General features: G+C 45.0%; 1 protein-coding gene across 1 annotated transcript in view; it reads left to right on the top strand.

Annotated features, from left to right (window-relative positions):
- The window catches only part of GUCY2C (guanylate cyclase 2C), a 1,918,134-nt gene that overhangs the window by 719,016 nt on the left and 1,179,543 nt on the right, over positions 1–19,575 (top strand). Inside the window, exon 9 of the mRNA XM_073591935.1 lies at positions 6,287–6,372. Coding sequence (XP_073448036.1) covers positions 6,287–6,372 — 86 coding nt within the window. The remainder of the gene's footprint in view (positions 1–6,286; positions 6,373–19,575) is intronic.

The following is a 19,575-nucleotide window of genomic DNA, read 5'->3' on the forward strand; positions in this document are numbered from 1 at the left end:
CCCCTATAAGAATATTAAAATAATAGAAATATGATTGCAAGATTAAAAAAGCAAATAGCAAAAAATCTATTATCATATCTATTCATTTCCAATAATACTCGATCCCAGCAACGGGACACTTCACAAAATATTCAAACCAAGGGGTACACTGGTATGTGAATACAGACAAGAAGCTCGAACATTGACTAGAATGTGCCAAAATTATGGAGCAAATGCATATGCATATTAACCCTAAAGGAACAACGTGCCAGGGGTAATTTGAGAAGAATTTTTTGCATAAATGTATACACGGTGATGTATCAACCAACTACACCACAGTATTATCATCATTAAATGGCCATTAGCAAAATGAAATGAGGTTAGAAGATCAAAGCATATGCTATTTGTAAATAGTGTCATAATTCAACTCAAAAAACAGAAAACGAAAAACAAAAAACTAAAAACAAGGAACAAAAACCGGATTTCAGCACACACAATAACGGCTCTTAAAGGTAAAAAATGGCATCCACGGTTGCAGTGCTGAAAAATAAGGAGTCTCGCTCCATGTACTGCAACACTCGGCTTACTAAAGACTAACCATCTCAATCAATGTCATGTTGTGAAGAAACACAACAGCATTGGTTGAATGTGTGTACCAAGAAGGGAAAAACCCACACCATCCAGGAAAAAATATAATCCTCAATAGTGCTGTCATAAGAAACAAAGCCCTAAAATTGACAGAAGGAATTGAGATTAAATACATATATTGCTTGGGGTGTGTGCTGAAAACTTATGCTCAAAACTAAAGATACATCCCTATTCACAGGCTGAGCGACACTAAAAAAAAAGGAGAAGATGGTCTCACTCTAAATGCTACAGCACTAACACACTGGCAGGGTTTAATTCAACCCGATAAAAGGAACACACCATTTAGGCAGAATGTGAACCACAATGACAAAAACAGCAGCGTAACCGTAAAATAAGCATAAAGGATCCGAACATGTACTGCTACGAATGTCTATTATAACCTAGACTCAAACCCAGAATTGAATCACAGTTCATAGAGTGGGCAGCACTAGAAAGCAAGTAGTCTCGCTCCATGTGCTGCAACACTCTACTGACCAACAACATCTGATCCAACCCAGTATCGTATTGTATAAAAACATTGTAGCATAAACCAAAATATGTAAAGAGGGAAAAAATGCCATTTAGCTAAAGCATAAACCACAATAACAATATCATTAACCAAGGCACCACCATTAGCATAAAGATACATATCCCACAAAGCGAGATATTCAGTGTAAATGTGATTAGTAATCCTCAGGGCTGAACTAATAGAAATGTGATACATCCTCATAGTTCAACCCGGATGGCTGACGAGTGTCTAAAATGAAAATCCATTTCACCTCCTGCCTGCACAAAATCTTAAATTTATCTCCTCCTCTGGATGTTTTTTTTAATTTTCTCTATCCCCTAAATAACAAGACTTGTGGTATATTTCTGGTGATGGACATTCCAGTGTCGTGCTATGTTTGTTGAATGGTTTTTAGTGATGACGTAAAGATGATCATAGAGCCTCTTAGCCTACGTGTAGTCCTACCGACATATTGTATTTGGCACTCCGTACAGGTAATGACGTATACAATGTATCGTGTATTGCAATTTATAAAACAGCGTATCTTGTGTGCATTACCTGTAGAGGCTGATATCACGGTATTACCTTTATGAATGAAAGGGCAGTAAGCACACTCACGACCCCCACATCTAAAAAGGTACCTTGAAACGATAGCCAGGTGCTAGAAAATTCTGTACTAGAAAACAGGCTGGGTGATAAAAAGCTACCTAGGGATGGGGGTCTTCTAGAAACCGTACGTATCCCTTTTTGAAGAATCTGGGAGTATATGGGATCATGTTGTTTGTATTGGAAGATACTTTTTGACTATTTTCTTGATTTTAGCAAATTCTTCACTATAGGGGGATAGAAAAGATAGGGATATTTGATTTAATATGTTTACTGGAGGGTTTGTCCATAAGGAGTTTATGTCTAGGAGTTTGATTTGCAATTTTGAGGCCTCGATCAATGATCAAGTCTGAATAGCCTCTAGACTTGAATCTAGCTGCCATGAGTTTGGATTCTTGGTGAAAATCAGTTTCTTTACTGCATATCCTTTTTAGTCTCAGGAATTGGCCTACTGGGATGCTATTAATGGTATGGCTGGGATGGCCCGAGTCCGCTCGCAATAACACATTTCCAGCACTTGGCTTCCTAAAAAGACTGGAAACTATCCGGCCATTTACACCAGTGAGTCTAACGTCCAAAAATTCTATAGTTCTGGAATTCATGGTTCCTGTAAAATTCGGGTTGAGATCATTGTCGTTTAGATATATTAACCAATCGTTAAGATCATTAACAGGTTTAGAAACAATGAACAAAAGGTCATCAATATATCTACAGTAAAAAATAGTATCTGAACGACGGGGGCCACCAGCCCCAAAGATGCGGTGCCTTTCCCACCACCCCATGTACAAATTGGCCAGGGATGGTGAGAACTTGGCCCCCATAGATGCAACGCACCTTTGGAGGTAGTGGCCCCCGAACATGAAAAAATTGTGAGTTAACAAAAATTCTAAACACATCAAAATAAATTCCTGTAAAGCAAAAGAAAAACGTCCTGATCTCTGTAGAAAGAAAGAAACTGCTTGCAAACCAGAGGTATGGGGTATTGAAGAATAAAGTCTTGAAACATCACACGAGATCCAACAGTAATTGTCATGCCATTCAATAGTTTCAAGCTTAGCCAGAAGCTGTTTTGTATCTCGAAGTTAGCCAGGAAGTTCCATGACCAAAGGTTGTAGTTGTTGGTCGACCCACTGTCCCAGGCGCTCATTGAGAGAGCCAATTCCTGAGACAATGAGTCTACCCGTGAGAGGGGTAAAACCCTTGTGCACCTTTGGGAGGTGATGGAAAATAGGCATAATGGGGGACTCAGGTATTAACATTTCTTTATCTTTAATTGACAGTATTTCTGTAGAAAGCCCTCTATCTAGGAGGGATGAAAGTTCTTTCTTGAAGGCATCTGTGGGGTCCCCCTTAAAAACAAAATATGTATCTCTATCTGAGAGTTGTCTTAAGGCTTCCTCTTTGTATGCTGATGCTTGCATGACAACTACAGCTCCACCCTTATCAGAAATTTTAATTACAATGGACGGATCTTTTTATAGTTCATGAAGGGACGTTTTTTCTTTACTGTTTAGATTTGAAGTGGATTTATGTGAAATTGTTTTGGCTAGGCTGGCGAGATCCCTTTCAACCAATTTCTGATATGAATCCATATCTCTACCTCTCGAATTGATGGGATAAAAGTCTGATCTTGTTTTTAATAACACTGGATTTGGGATAAAAGAACCATTGTCTATATCTATACTAGATTCATATGCCAAGTCAGTAAGGTCAATATGAGCACAAACATCTAAAAAAAGTAAGGGAGAAAAAGTTGACTCACCGCTAGGTGTAATATCTGATGATGATGATGAAACATTTTTTTCTTCAGAAAAGTAATGCTTTTGCAGAGTAAGTGTGCTTGCCAACTTATTTACATCCAAGATTGTGCTGAATAGATCAAAGTGGTGAGATGGACAAAAGTTCAAGCCTTTTGAAAGGAGTGAAACATCAGAGTCAGATAAGGAGCCTGCTGATAAATTGATTACATTCAATCTCTGTTTTCCTACCTCGTAGCTGGTAGCGATTCTCGCCTGAATCTTTTGTGTCTTTTCCCACCTCTTCTCGTTTTTCTTTTCTTTTCCATTTCTTTCGGTTCTGGCCATGTCCCCCCTGGTTTAAAGGCATGCTGTTATCGCTATGTGAACGTGTATTACCTGGACTGTAGTCAGGGGAGGATTCCGATGCCATTGCTGCTAACGTAAAAAGAATTTCTTTCAGCACATGCGATACTAAGTGTTGTTTCACATAGTGGTTACATTCATAATGTATCTGTTTACACCTTTGATGTGTCTTCCCTTTTTTTACTTTCTTTACTTGGATATGTTTAAATTTATAATTGTTACATTAATATAGTATTATATATGGTTCACTTGATACTTATCCCAAGTAATGTGCTGATTTTCTGCGATTGTCCAGATTCTCATTACATATTTGAATAATGCTTTTTAATCTAATTTTCTTTATATTTAATTTCTTTATTTTTCCAATTGTTGTTTTCTGGGCACCAAAAGGTTAACACAATCAATGAGCATGGGGTGTGGGTTTAACTGCTTGGTTTAGTGTTTATTGCCAGGTGTTATATATGTGCTTTTAATCACCTACCTTTCTATATATGTCTCAGTTGTAATAATCTTTCACTTAGCTATGAGTAAGCATCCGTTGATGTGAAACGCGTTAGCTAGCAGTTGTCCTGTGTATCCATCTTGATGTGACCTGGATTTTTTACCACAATAAAGGTGCTTTTTTCATGGAAGTGCGGCCATCCAGATCTCTTCATTTTGCTTTCCACTCATCGTGCAGAGCCAGCACCTGTGAGGCTGAGGGAGGACGTTCCTTATCGTTTAACAGTGGTTATCCTGTGAGTGGCTTGTCTCTTTCTTAAAAAAGAAAGTGGAAATACATCACAAGTGACAGGGAACACAGATAAGAAGACAGAAAAATAATGATGCAATAATCAAAATAACCACAAGATGGCAGTATAGTAACCAATTATACTGAGCCCAAAAAAACTGTCTAAAGTTAACTGTATACCTTCTCAATTTACAGTAATATGAACATTAACCATGACTATGCATTACATAGCTCCCAGCTGTCCATGATTTCAAGGGACTGTCCCTGATTTGGAACAAAGTCTCCCTTTCCTCCTTGTTTGTCCCTTATTTTGGTCTGATCTATACAGCTGTATATAAAATGTAAATTTTTATCTTTCAAAACGTGTTTCCCAGTGCTAAACCTTTCATCTAATTTATAAATTGCTGCATTTGTAATTTTCAGAAGCCAAAATAAAGGAATAGTAGAGGTAAAAAAAAGCACTTGTGGGTTTAACTAATTTTTTTTGTAGAATTCTCCTTTAAGGGGGTGTGGCAGGGGGTGTGTCCTATGCCTACATACAATTCTAACAGGTGTCCCTTGTTCCACTCAAAAAGTTGGGCGGTATGGCATCGTATTATATTTTTTCATGCAACAACAACTTTCAAGGTATGTTTTGCATTATAACTGTCACATTTGCTTGTGCTGTCAGCCCGAACTATCAAACCATCAAATGGCTGGTGCCATAACTGATCACATGTGAAACACCATGGGAACTGCAGATCAAACAGAGGATAATAATATGGCAGCTTCCTTGGCTCTAAAGCAGGGGTCTCCAAACTTTAACAAATGGTCAGTTCACTGTCCTTCAGATTTTAGGGGGGCTGAACTGTGGCTGTTCAGAGTAGAATTTGGCCTGGAGTCAGTGGGAGTAAACCGTGCATCTTTAGCATTAGGAACACCATTGTTAGTGTCAGTGGGAGGAACAGTGCCCCATCCTTGGTGTCATTGGGAGAAATAGTTCCCTGTTGATATCAGAAACGGGAATTATGCCCCCTTTTTGGTGTCAGTTGTTGGTGTCAGGAAAAGTGTCCCAAGGACCGGGTAAAGGCAAGCAAAGGGCTGCAGTTTGGAGATCACTGCTCTAAAGAATGAGAGGGTTTAGTTTGGCTTTAAGAATATTACTGCGGTTATGAACACTGAGCCCAGGTTCACACTAGCGTGATCTTAGACATCGCATGTGATTCACACCTGCACTGCGGGAGCCGATCACATGCGATGTCTGAGATGGGAGTTCAGCCATACAGTTGTATGGCTAAACTCGAATTAAATTTGCAGGAAAAAAAAGTGCCGGGACTTTTTTCCTCTGCACTTAAATCAGATTGCATGGGTGTTCTCACCTATGCGATTCGATTCCTGTGCGAGTTCATAGTTCGCACTGCGATCTGTGAACCGATCTGGGGGTGTCATTAACAATGTATTGACACCCGCAGCGGTATTGACACCCACATCGCATCAGTGTGAACCTAGGTTCAGGCTATATTACAGTACATGTAGTTAAATATTGTAAAATAATTGATGCCTTTCCTAACAACCATAAACATTTTGTGCTCTAATCAGTGCTCTAACCCCCCTCCCCCCAAGAAAAAACAAACTCTTGGTTACCAGCTGGTATATGATATCAATACTGAACAGACATAATAGTGTTTATCTACTCATTGCACTGTAGTTTTATCTCTTGGCACCTAAATATTAATTAGTATTTTCCTTCATTAGGTGCTTCGAGCCCAGTACTACTTGATGAGATGGGTGATCGAGATCTAAATCTGACTCTTCTCTACAGTTCTGTGCTAACAAATAAAGTATGTAAATGCTGCCAAAACAGGTTAAACATTAGAAAGTAATATGTTAAGCATTACCGCGCTGTGTGCATCCATTTTCATTTTCTTCTACTTGTGCCATAAATAATGTACTCTCTGCAACGTTTCACTTCAACTTGTATTGTGTAAAACAAATCACCAACATTCCAAAGCTCTCATGCTTTCAATGCTTTGAAATCAGGTTTCATGCGCTTTCCATTTAAACAGGGTATGCTGTACCAGTAGTGTTGTTCCCCTCTGCTGTATATGAATGTCATTCAATCCAACTATATCCACAGAAATCCTTCAGTGTTTGTATATAGGAAGCTCAAAACAGAAACATATACTGTATATAGTGCTCTCCAGATTTTTTTCATTAAAAATAAAGCCCAAGATTAAAAACAACGTAAAAAGTGCACATTTGCTGGAGCACATCAGATTACATACAAGTACATTAGAAATGGCTCAACCAAGATGGCAGCCCACTTCCTGTTTGTAGCGTGAGGTCATAGGCACATCCCAACACGTATCGTCACAGAGGCACATTTTCTCGGGTGATAACAAGCCATTCAGATCATGTTGCTATTAATATATGGTATACTAATCTTTGGCCTGGATGCAGTTCTGGCCAATTTTTTATTAAAGACCAAAGACAATTCCATACAAGCAGCCATGTTACAGTATGCCTGATACAAAAAGACATTGCCAAAGAATATAGACAAACGGTCACCATATTACTGAGGCCTTTCCAATCAATGTTAAAATACTTCCAAATATATAACTAAAATGCAGATAAAAAAAAAAAAAAAACAGTAATTAAAACATAACTTAATACTCTAGAAATGTTATCTTCCTTCTTATTTATATATACCAAAATATATACTGCCGCATATGTAGCTGGAACTGAAAACACAGACTATATATGGGCCTCCTAAGATATGTGATACTACCTTACTGTATATCTAATTGGTGTGTATTTGTAGGGGCACCCCCCCCCCCATCCAAGCATGTCAGGAGATTGTGACCAGTTCTCTATGGAGTCGGTTCACACATCTCCGGAGTGGCTCCGGTGTGAATTGCACAGGAGTTCTGTGCATTTTCTGGTCCTTTTCAGGTCCAAATTCAGCCCAAAATTAGGGCTGAAATCGGACCTGAAACGGTGAACAGGGACGCACCGGACCCCTGCTGTGAGCAGCTCCATACTGCGGTGTGAACCCAGCCTTAAAGGGCCATATACTCCATATTGATTACAAGTCAATCTATAGAATGTGTTAAAGGAACATGCACCCCCTGTATGAAATGCGTATGGGAAACAGAGTACCCAACCTAATAATCCCCAATGAAGCAGTTCAAAATCAACATTTAAGCCTTTAGGTACGAAGGTTTGCATACAATAGATCCATTTGGATTGCTTTAGGCTGAGTATCTGTACTTTATGGCCTCCTCTCCAATGTTTTTTATATTTCTCAATACCCTAAAAGGATAAAAGAGATGAACACATGTATACTAGCTCAACTGGATTTAAAAAACACAGCCTCTCAAAACATTTCGCGATTTTTTTCATAAAAAAGACCCATCTCTATTGTGGACATTTGATTTTGTTTTTTGTATATACGATTTGTGGCATTATATAAGTTAATTATTTATGTAGTGCACCCCCTTAGGAGCCACAGATGAACTGGGATCCCCACCCTGCACAGCCAGGCACACCGAATTTCCACAGGCACTCCAGAGTCAGGGAACAGTCCGTGACTTTTTTTTTGTTTATTGAGGGATAATAACTTGTCTAGGGATGGGGGATAATGGGATGCCCACTTGACTTCAGAACAAACTGCAGGGACAACTCTTCCTATACACAGTCTCTATATACAGCTCCCCTTCTTCCTCCAGCACTCACTTGCTTACAGAACCTAGCTGGAACACTGTGAATTATCCAACAGTCAGTAAGTCAGATGAAGCAATAGCACATTACAGGCAGGAACCCAAGGCCCCTTGGTTGTTTAGCAAAAATTCAGTGTCCAGCTTGTATCACTCCTGTGGCTACTATCCTACCACAACCTCTTTAGGCACTGCCAACCCACCTGGCTGCAGATGCCCCGTTCACTAGCCCTCCAGGCTAACTTCTCCCCACAGTCCTCCAGACTGACACTCACCACCAGCCCACCAAGATGACTCTCAGGAGATCTCCCAGAGGTGCTGACCTGTTCCCACTGTTCTCTCTCCTTGCACCCATGCCTCCAGGAAGCATTTCCTCCATGTGTTTTAGGGGGAAACTTCCAGCGCCTGAGGACAACCCCCCAGACCTAGGGGCAGCCTCAAGGGCCACCGCCAGCCTCCTCAGCACTCCATCTTCCACTGACTGCCCCTGCTGTCATGGCCCATGTCTTTTTATGGGGTAGGTTCTACCTCCTGCCGATCCATTGCTGGGGATCAGCCGATGCCTCATATACTGTATATGCATGGCAGCCCCTAATTACGCCCACCCTCCACCTCTAGAAGTTTCTACAAACTTCCAGACCAGAGGGAAGTGTCAGAGAGAGCTGCCAGATGAGTCATCCAGCCCCTGCGTCACTAAAACCCTGACCCAGATCTGGCCCCTAGCCAAGCTAAAATTTTCCTACACTAACATCTACTTCTAGCACACACTCCTACATTCACCCCCCTAGAAAAACAGCCTGTCCCCATGGCTGGGAAAAAAAAAACAAACACTCTTGAGCCCAGGAGAAAAACAGGGCAATAAAAAAAAATAAGGAAGGGGATAAGGGAAACAATTAGAAAGGGGCTATATACAAATAAATATCACTATCAAAAATACACTCACACACATATCCTAACTACAGGTCCCTGTAGCTAACATAAGACACACTATATGGCAAATACCTCAGCTGGAGCGCCTAGAGGGAAGCCCTCTTCGCAGACTGAAAAAATGCAGAGTCCATCACAAAGCAGGGGGACAGAACAAAACTTTTTCCATAGAGTCTCTGGTAGAAGGAGCCCCTCCAAGTTATTAAAGTAGTAGCAGGATACTAGGCCTCACCCAAAAGTTCTTCAGCAGGAACAACACATCCATCTGGAACAGGTCAGAGTATTAGGCTGGCCTATTCCAAACAAAAGAACAGTAAAGGCACCAATCCTCTTCTTGCTGTCCATGTTTGTTACCTGGCAGCTGAACCATTCACATCAGTTCCTTTACAGGTATTACTGGGGGTTGGGCAGTCTCCTCAGGTTGCCATCAGCTCTTTGTGGCTCTTGGTGGGCTGACCAGCTTTAACAACCACCACCCTGTCTTTGTAGATAGCTCTTCCCGGCTGCCATTCTTGCCGAATGTCCTAACTCTGGGTCCAAAGCTTGGTCACTATGTGGTCCCTGCGAGGGTTTGGGGACATGCATGTGCTCCCACACCATGTCATCCTTCCACTCTCCCCAGGAGTCCTCAATGACATCGATGATGTCTGGGGGGACATGGGGTAGTCCAGACCCCACTCCAGAGCTGTGCTTCTCTGCACCTCCTGCTGGAATCTTAATAACCTTGGCAGTTCTCCAGACTTGCCTTTCCCAGGTAGAACGCAGGCTTTGGGTGACCTCACTACCCACTGCCTGTACTCATCTGCTCTGGTCTTGGTGGTAAAGGGTCCGTTTAGGAATTTCTGCCTCACACAAACTGGGGCCTGCACAGATCCTTCAGCCAACACCTTGGACAACACTTCCACCTTCTCCTCACAGTGCCCCCACTCCTCCTCCAAGCTACTATGAGATGACCACTCCTCAAATTCTTCATCCAAGGGCCCAAATTCTGCCTGCGGTCTGGGCGACCCCCAGTCTATGGCCCTAACACTGCCACGAGTTGCCCTTCTGCACTGGCTCCTTCCAGGTGGGGTCGGCAGAGTATATGGTGGCAGCCGACATTTCAGAGACAGCATCTGCTTCTTGCTGGGCAGTACTTACAGGTACCAGCTCCCTGACTAGCTACAGGCCGAGGCAGACTTCCAGCTTTCTTCCCCAATGTCACTTTTCCTTGCAGGGGAGTCACCAGCCTTCAAGGCACTGTCTGGCCTTCTGGGACTTCCGCAGCTGTTCTGTGCAAAGACCTAACTGCAGATCCATGCTGTAGTAGAGTGGCTCCTGCTCACTGGGCATCAGCATTAATAGGCAAAGTGTCCCCCCACCCGGGTCAGGTAACTGGCTGGGTATCCCACTGTTGGGGTGAAGCCACTGGCTGGCTGAGTGTCCTGCTGGCCAGATTCCCTGAGATGTACAGCATTTGACACTCCAAGTCCCTCAAAACAGCAGATGCCCCAATGCTGGGGTCCCACGGGTTATCTACAAACTTAACCCTGGAGTCATGTGACAATACCGGAATCCAGACACCGAAGCGTCTCATCATAACTAAGTAGCTTGCCTGGTTTCCAGGACTTGCTCTGCACATCAAAAGCCACCTGGGTCTCTCTGAGGCACTTGTTACCCGACCCGGGTCCCCTAGTACACCCGAAGCTGTGGCAATTGCATCCGGATAATGGCAAGGCACAGATCGAACTCTTCCATTCCCCGGGAGCTTACCACGACCAGGGCAATGAAGGCAAATGCAGCTACCAGTTACCAAGGGTATGTCCAGACCACCAGTCTTGGGCGCCATAGGAGCAACACACTGCCAGAGGGACCTGACTGAGGCAACAGTCAAATGAGTCTTAGGCTAAGTAGGTAACCCATATAAGGCAAGTGAGGATTCACAGCCATTAGCTGGTGGAAACTTAGCCTTGCACAACAATCCAACTGAGCAGCTGGCATAGAGTCAGGAGAACACAGCTGTGCGGGCAGAGGGACATCAGTTTGGCAGCGGGCAGAGGCACTTCAGGCTAGAGGAAAACAGGCAGAGGCACATCAGGCTGGACGAAAATGGGCAGAGGCACATCAGCCTAGACGAAAACGGGCAGAGGCACATCAGGCTGGACGAAAAACGGGCAGAGGCACATCAGGCTGGCCGAAAATGGGCAGAGGCACATCAGGCTGGACGAAAACGGGCAGAGGCACATCAGGCTGGACGAAAACAGGTAGAGGCACATCAGGCTGGACAGCAGGCACCGGAACATCGGGCTGGACAGCGGGCACCGGAACATCGGGCTGGACAGCGGGCACCGGAACATCGGGCAGGTTCAGGACCATCAGAGGCTAGCCTAACCCCATAGGCAATCATAGAGGCAGGCTGGGGCAGATCGGCTGGCGTGGAGGCAGGCTGGAGCAGATCGGCTGGCGTGGAGGCAGGCTGGAGCAGATCGGCTGGCGTGAAGGCAGGCTGGAGCAGATCGGCTGGCGTGAAGGCAGGCTGGAGCAGATCGGCTGGCGTGAAGGCAGGCTGGAGCAGATCGGCTGGCGTGGAGGTAGGCTGGAGCAGATCGGCTGGCGTGGAGGCAGGCTGGAGCAGATCGGCTGGCGTGGAGGTAGGCTGGAGCAGATCGGCTGGCGTGGAGGCAGGCTGGAGCAGATCGGCTGGCGTGGAAGCAGGATTGGATAGTGGCAGGATCGTGCGGGTTGGGAAAAACTGTTTCTTTTTAGGTTTAGCCACTGAAGTTCTGTATGTGAATGCGGGGCTGTAAGTAGGGGGGGGGCAGCTGATAAAAGAGAAGAGCTGGAGGATGGTAAAAAAGAGGGAGTAGTTGCTATGGAAGATTTCTGTGGGGTTGCCGCAGGCAGCGGAGAAGAGGTAAACTTCAGTGGGTTAAAGGCAGGGTAGGTGCAGCAAATGGAAACAAAGTACTGACACATAGTTGGTAGCAGTGTGTATTGGGCTGCAATTGTGGCTGTTGTGGATGACAGAGAGAGAAATACTTGAGAAGGCAAGTGTCTAACAGCAGGAATGGTTGGTGTAAGTTTCCTGGGGCTGAATGCAATATATCTGACCATGCTTGTAGTAATGGCTGAACAAAATTCAGTTTACACTCTGCCTGTGTGACAAGAGACTGCACTGCGTTAATACACTCCACTAGCACCTGTTGGGAACATGCTGAATATTGCTCAAAGAAATAAACCAAATCATCCAATAACCATACCAGAGATTCTACCTGAGCCATACTGAAGGAGGGAGAAAAGTCATTACTGCCTTTAGAGTACTGGACAAAGCCAACTCTGCACAGACTTGAATTAATGGCTGAACCTCACCAAACATACTGCCTTGATCAACTAGGGAATGAGTAATGCCCCGTACACACGGTCGGACTTTGTTCGGACATTCCGACAACAAAATCCTAGAATTTTTTCTGACGGATGTTCGCTCAAACTTGTCTTGCATACACACGGTCACACAAAGTTGTCGGAAAATCCGATCGTTCTAAACGCGGTGACGTAAAACACGTATGTCGGGACTATAAACGGGGCAGTGGCCAATAGCTTTCATCTCTTTATTTATTCTGAGCATGTGTGGCACTTTGTCCCTCGGATTTGTGCACACACGATCGGAATTTCCGACAACGGATTTTGTTGTCGGAAAATTTTATATCCTGCTATCAAACTTTGTATGTCGGAAAATCCGATGGAAAATGTGTGATGGAGCCTACACACGGTCGGAATTTCCGACAACAAGGTCCTATCACACATTTTCCGTCGGAAAATCCGACCGTGTGTACGGGGCATAAGACTAATGCATTCTAACAGCTGGTCACTCGCCCACTCCTTTAGTATCTGGCAGCAATATCCTTTTTCCTCTGTCACCAGCAAAGTATACAACCTCCTCCAGATGCATCTTGCCACAAACAACAACAGAGCCAAAATGGCTTCCCTGTGCAGCCACTTCTGGTCCGGGTTGGCCTTGGTGTTATGTCAGTAACTGGTGTGACCAAAAATGTGTGGACTGCCTCAGAGAATGCCAGGCAAAAGTAGTGTAAAAAAATATAATTTATTTAAAAGATAAGTGAACAACAAAGATGTAAACGCACCTCCAACATATCAAACTGTGTAAAACACACCAAATAATCAAAAAGTTAAACACAATGAACAACTGCCTAAACAAAGTATATACAGCAGATAGGGAATGCAAAATCATAATCATAGCCGAGCCAGGGTCATACACAGGAGTAGGGATGAGCCGAACATCCCCCTGTTTGGTTCGCACTAGAACATGCGAACAGGAAAAAAGTTAGTTCGAACACGCGAACACCGTTAAAGTCTATGGGACACGAACATGAATAATCAAAAGTGCTAATTTTAAAGGCTTATATGCAAGTTATTGTCATAAAAAGTGTTTGGGGACCTGGGTCCTGCCCCAGGGGACATGGATCAATGCAAAAAAAACTTTTAAAAACGTCCGTTTTTTCAGGAGCAGTGATTTTAATAATGCTTAAAGTCAAACAATAAAAATGTAATATCCCTTTAAATTTCGTAGCTGGGGGGTGTCTATAGTATGCCTGTAAAGGGGCGCATGTTTCCCGTGTTTAGAACAGTCTGACAGCAAAATGACATTTCAAAGGAAAAAAGTAATTTAAAACTACTCGCGGCTATTGCATTGCCGGTCCGACAGTACACATAGAATTTCATTGATAAAAACGGCATGGGAATTCCCCACAGGGGAACCCCAAACCGAAATAAAAAAAAAAAAACAGCATGGGGTCCCCCCAAAAATACATACCAGACCCTTATCCGAGCACGCAACCTGGCAAGCTGCAGGAAAAGAGGGGGGATGAGAGAGCGCCCCCCCCCTCCTGAACCGTACATGCCACATGCCCTCAACATTGGGAGGGTGCTTTGGGGTAGCCCCCAAAACACCTTGTCCCCATGTTGATGAGGACAAGGGCCTCATCCCCACAACCCTGGCTGGTGGTTGTGGGGGTCTGCGGGCGGGGGGGCTTATCGGAATCTGGAAGCCCCCTTTAACAAGGGGACCCCCAGATCCCGGCCCCCCCTGTGTAAAATGGTAAGGGGGTACCCCTACCATTTCACTAAAAAACTGTCAAAAATGTTAAAAATGACAAGAGACAGTTTTTGACAATTCCTTTATTTAAATGCTTCTTCTATCTTCCTTCATCTTCTTCTTCTGGTTATTCTGGCTCTTCTGGTTCTTCCTCCGGCGTTCTTGTCCAGCATCTCCTCTGCGGCGTCTTCTATCTTCTTCTCCTCTGGCCGCTCTGCACCCATGGCATGGGGGGAGGCTCCCGCTCTTCTCTTCTTCCTCTTCTTCCTCTTCTTCCCTGGGCCGCTCCGCATTCATGCTGGCATGGAGGGAGGCTCCCGCTGTGTGACGGCGTCTCCTCTTCTGACGGTTCTTAAATAATGGGGGCGGGGCCACCCGTGACCCCGCCCCCTCTGGTGCACGGTGACTTGACAGGACTTCCCTGTGACGTCATGAGGAATGCCACAGGGAAATCCCATCATGTCCTGTGCGTCAGAGGGGGGGGCGGGGTCACCAGGTGGCCCTGCCCCCCGTTATTTAAGAACCGTCAGAAGAGGAGATGCCATCACACAGCGGGAGCCTCCCTCCATGCCAGCATGGATGCGGAGCGGCCTGGAGAAGAAAATGAAGAAGAGAAGAAGAGAAGAAGATGAAGAAGAGAAGAAGATGAAGAGAAGAGCGGGAGCCTCCCCCCATGCCATGGGTGCTGAGCGGCCCGAGGAGAAGAAGATAGAAGACGCTGCGGAGGAGATGCTGGATGAGAACGCCGGAGGAAGAACCAGAAGAGCCAGAAGAACCAGAAGAAGAAGAAGATGAAGGAAGATAGAAGAAAGAAGAAAGAAGAAGCATTTAAATAAAGGAATTGTCAAAAACTGTCTCTTGTCATTTTTAACAGTTTTTTAGTGAAATGGTAGGGGTACTTTTGTACTCCCTTACCATTTCACACAGGGGGGGGCAGAATCTGGGGGTCCCCTTGTTAAAGGGGGCTTCCAGATTCCGATAAGCCCCCCCGCCCGCAGACCCCCACAACCACCAGGGTTGTGGGGATGAGGCCCTTGTCCTCATCAACATGGGGACAAGGTGTTTTGGGGGGGCTATCCCAAAGCACCCTCCCAATGTTGAGGGCGTGTGGCCTGGTACGGTTCAGGAGGGGGGGTGCTCTCTCGTCCCCCCCTCTTTTTCTGCGGCCTGCCAGGTTGCGTGCTCGGATAAGGGTCTGGTATGGATTTTTGGGGGGACCCCACGCCGTGTTTTTTTTTTTAATTTTGGCGCGGGGTTCCCCTTTAAATCCATACCAGACCCTTCAGTCTGGTATGGAATTTAGGGGGACCCCCACATCATTTTTTTTTTTTTTAATTTTGGTTCGAGGTTCTCCTGTGGGGTATTCCCATGCCGTTTTTATCAATGAACTTCTATGTGTATTGTCAGACCGGCAATGCAATAGCCGCGATTAGTTTTAAATTACTTTTTTCCTTTGAAATGTCATTTTGCTGTCAGACTCTTCTAAACACGGGAAACATGCGCCCCTTTACAGACATACTATAGACACCCCCCAGCTACGAAATTTAAAGGGATATTACACTTTTATTGTTTGACTTTAAGCATTATTAAAATCACTGCTCCTGAAAAAACGGCAGTTTTTAAAACTTTTTTTTGCATTGATCCATGTCCCCTGGGGTAGGACCCAGGTCCTCAAACACTTTTTATGACAATAACTTGCATATAAGCCTTTAAAATTAGCACTTTTGATTTCTCCCATAGACTTTTAAAGGGTGTTCCGCGGCATTTGAATTTGCCGCGAACACCCCAAATTGTTTGCTGTTCGGCGAACTTGCGAACAGTCAATGTTCGAGTCGAACATGAGTTCGACTCGAACTCGAGGCTCATCCCTACACAGGAGATCAAGCAAAGGAAGCTGGGAGTAAGACAGAGCAGGAAAGAGTAGGTGGGAAGAAATCAGGCTGCAGGGCAGGGGTCCAGGAACAGATGCAGGATCACAGGTCAGGGGCACATGGAGACCAAAACACCAAGGCAACCGGAGCAGGACAGACAGGATTAAAATATACTTCCTGCAATGAGCATCAGCTGATGAATAATAAGCTTCTGGCTGCAGGTAGACACCCGCTGGTGGACACTGGAACGGCAGCCTATGAATCTGGGAGCCACAGTGCCACCAGCAGGTGAGTCCTTTCCTGACACATCCAGCCCCTGAGTCGATAAACCCTGACCCAGATTCACAGCCCAGGCCTGGCCCTCAGCCAAGCTAAAATTTTCCTACACTAACATCTACTTCTAGCACACGCTAGAGGTGCTACATTTATTTTATCTAATACTGTGCGGCACTATGTTTGTTTGTCACATGTAGGAACACAGAGTGTATGCTTGTTTGAGGCAATTGCACGTTCATACTCAAATATTTGTTTTTCAATAATTTTTGGTGTCACTACACTCACACAATAGTTATTGCACTTATACTATCTTTAGACATTAGAAAATGTTTTGTGTTAAGTTATAAATAGAGAGATATTACAGATTATCTTTGAGATAGCATGTTTACAATTATCCAGGGACCAGGATTTGTTACATATTTTTTTTTCAGTTTATGAAACAGAAGCAAACAGGGAGGAAACAATTGTAGGGCTGGAATTTTTGCCATCTAATGCTATGCAATAATGTAATGCTATTGGATTAGTGATTGGCTCCCTCTAGTGGCCAGAGCATCTCTGTCAACTGAGACTGTAAAGCATGTGCAGACAGTGACTTACAGTTTTATGTGGAAAAGACTTACTTACCCACAGTGCCCCACTTATCTACCCATGAGGCCCAGGGAAAGAACTGCAGGCTGGGGAATGAAATAAAAGGCCCAGCATGGCCATGTTTTTCCTCTCCTGCCCGGGACCCGTGACCTGCCTGCAGGGACCTGTGTGGGAGTGTTCAGAAGAGCGCGACCTGCCTGGCGCGGAACAGAGTTGATACCACCGGAGAGGTGTCAGACAGAGTTTGCTGAGACCGCATGTGATTGGGTCGGAGGATCCAGAACGTCTGAGGGAGCTCAACGACAGCCATCGCTCCAGAGAGGGAGTGGCGAAGAGTGCTGGAACCCATTCTGGAGTGGGATTGAGATCACAGAGATGGAGCAGTGTAATGGTCTGGACCTGGTGTGGTGAGAGGGCTGTTGCCCAATATTTAAATAACATTTAACACAGTACAAATTAGCTCAGAGTGTTGCTGAGGCCTGCTGTGCTACAGACCAGCATACATCAAATAGACTGAGTTTAACCAGGCCTCAAAGCCTGCACTCCAGTAGGCATTGACTGACGGTACAGTTTTATTTCTCCCAAGAAGAAAGTTACAAGCGAGTCGCCCATTTAAGGTTACTGTTATCTACTGCTTATGTTACTTTGTCATCTGCACACTCACTGGATTACAAACACTGCAGTATAATATGGCTGGCTGAAGAAAGAAGACAAGAGACTATACTGTTCATTGTAAGGCCTTGTACTTCCATTACACACTCAACAGGCTGCGTCACACTACAGGGGGAGCCCTTGAGCATTTATATTGTACTGTATTGTTCTTATAGCACTAGATAAACTGTTGCAAGCTTGGTGTGTTGGCGTGGTCACACTGGAAGTGGGAAGGTGCCCAGTGTCAAGGTCTTGCCAGTCCCACTTGGAGGTACAGCCACATGCGTTCTACAGGTGACCTTTATAGTGATCATTATTTCCATGTACTTAGTTTATCACTGTTCTAAATTGTTACATAAGTATTGTGATTGTAATTACTATTTTAAACCAGCCTTCAGTAAACTTACAGTCTGGTTGAAATATAGCTGGTGTAAGGCTCTGTTTACTTTCATAGCAGATGAAGCAATGGACACCTAGGTAACGAGAGAGGTATAATAGATGTATATTGCTATTGTTGGGTTGTTTCCCTGTTATTAAGTGTCACACCAACACTGTTACACAGCTGTGTCAAGTGGGTTGAGCCAATTCATTGAGGGTGGAAAAGCAGAGTACAGGCCCGATCAATTACCAGCAGCTCCTTAGGGGGTAAGTGCTTCACTTGGGGGCTCGTCCAGGATTCTGTCACTCTGCAATCAAGCACACCCTCTTGGCACCAGTATGGACCCGTCACAGTGGTCCAGTGGTGTGAAGCTCAGAAGCGAGCGTGGCAATTGAACTCCCAGGAGAAGCTTGGGAGGAAGAACAGGTCAGCCAGGTTGTACAGGCATTGTCCCCAGATAGAAAAGGCCTGGGTGATCGCCGTCAGACCAGATTGTGGGACCTCTCACACTTATGCCCTATTGGAATGGAGAAAGGGAATTCCGGAGAACTTTGGAGGCTCGAGTGTGCAGCTAGCTGGCAAAACCAAGTTTTACCTGACGCACCCAGAGGGGCCCGGAGGGAGCTCTGCCAGCTCTAGACATGTTAAACCAACACGGGAAGTTAGTTTTGGGTCAACCCCAACCAAAAGTGGAAGACAGCCCCCTTTGAAGAAGGAAGTGGCCGTGGTTGACACGCTCAAGGCTCACAGGAGAGGTCTCCAGTCAGAACAACAACTAGCTGATCTAAAACAGCAGTACCACGATATACAGGAGAGGTTCCAGGAGACCTCCGGCATGATCGCGGAACACATTAACCACTAGCTGCCCGCCCACCGTCATATGACGGCGGGACGGTGCAGCTGTTATCCTGGGCCGCCGTCATATGATGTGACGGTCCTCCAGGGGGCGCGCGCACGCAGCGCATCACTTGGGTCCCGGTGCGCATGCCCAGCAGCCGCAATGTCCGCTGGGCACCCGCGATTGCCCGGTAACTGAGCAGGACTGTGGATCTGTGTATGTAAACACACAGATCCACGTCCTGTCAGAGGAGAGGAGACCGATGGTGTGTTCCTTGTACAGAAGAACACCGATCGGTCTCCTCCCCTTGTGAGCCCCCTCCCCCCCCAGTTAGAATCACTCCTTAGGAACATAATTAACCCCTACAACGCCCCCTCCTGGTTAACCCCTTCATTGCCAGTCACATTGCCAATCACATTTATACAGTAATCGGTGCATTTTTATAGCACGGACCGCTGTATAAATGTGAATGTTTTTTCAAACTTGTCACTATTGTTTTGTTTATAGCGCAAGGAACAAAAACCGCAGTGGTGATCAAATACCACCAAAAGAAAGCTCTATTAGTGGGGAAAAAATGATAAAAATGTAATTTGGGTACAGTGTTGCATGACCGTGCAATTGTTATTCAAAGTGCGACAGCGCTGAAAGCTGAAAATTGGCTTGGGCAGGAAGGGGTTGAAAATGCCCTGTATTGAAGTGGTTAAAG

Source organism: Aquarana catesbeiana, linkage group LG07 (assembly GCF_042186555.1).
Source record: "Aquarana catesbeiana isolate 2022-GZ linkage group LG07, ASM4218655v1, whole genome shotgun sequence".
Taxonomy (NCBI): domain Eukaryota; kingdom Metazoa; phylum Chordata; class Amphibia; order Anura; family Ranidae; genus Aquarana; species Aquarana catesbeiana.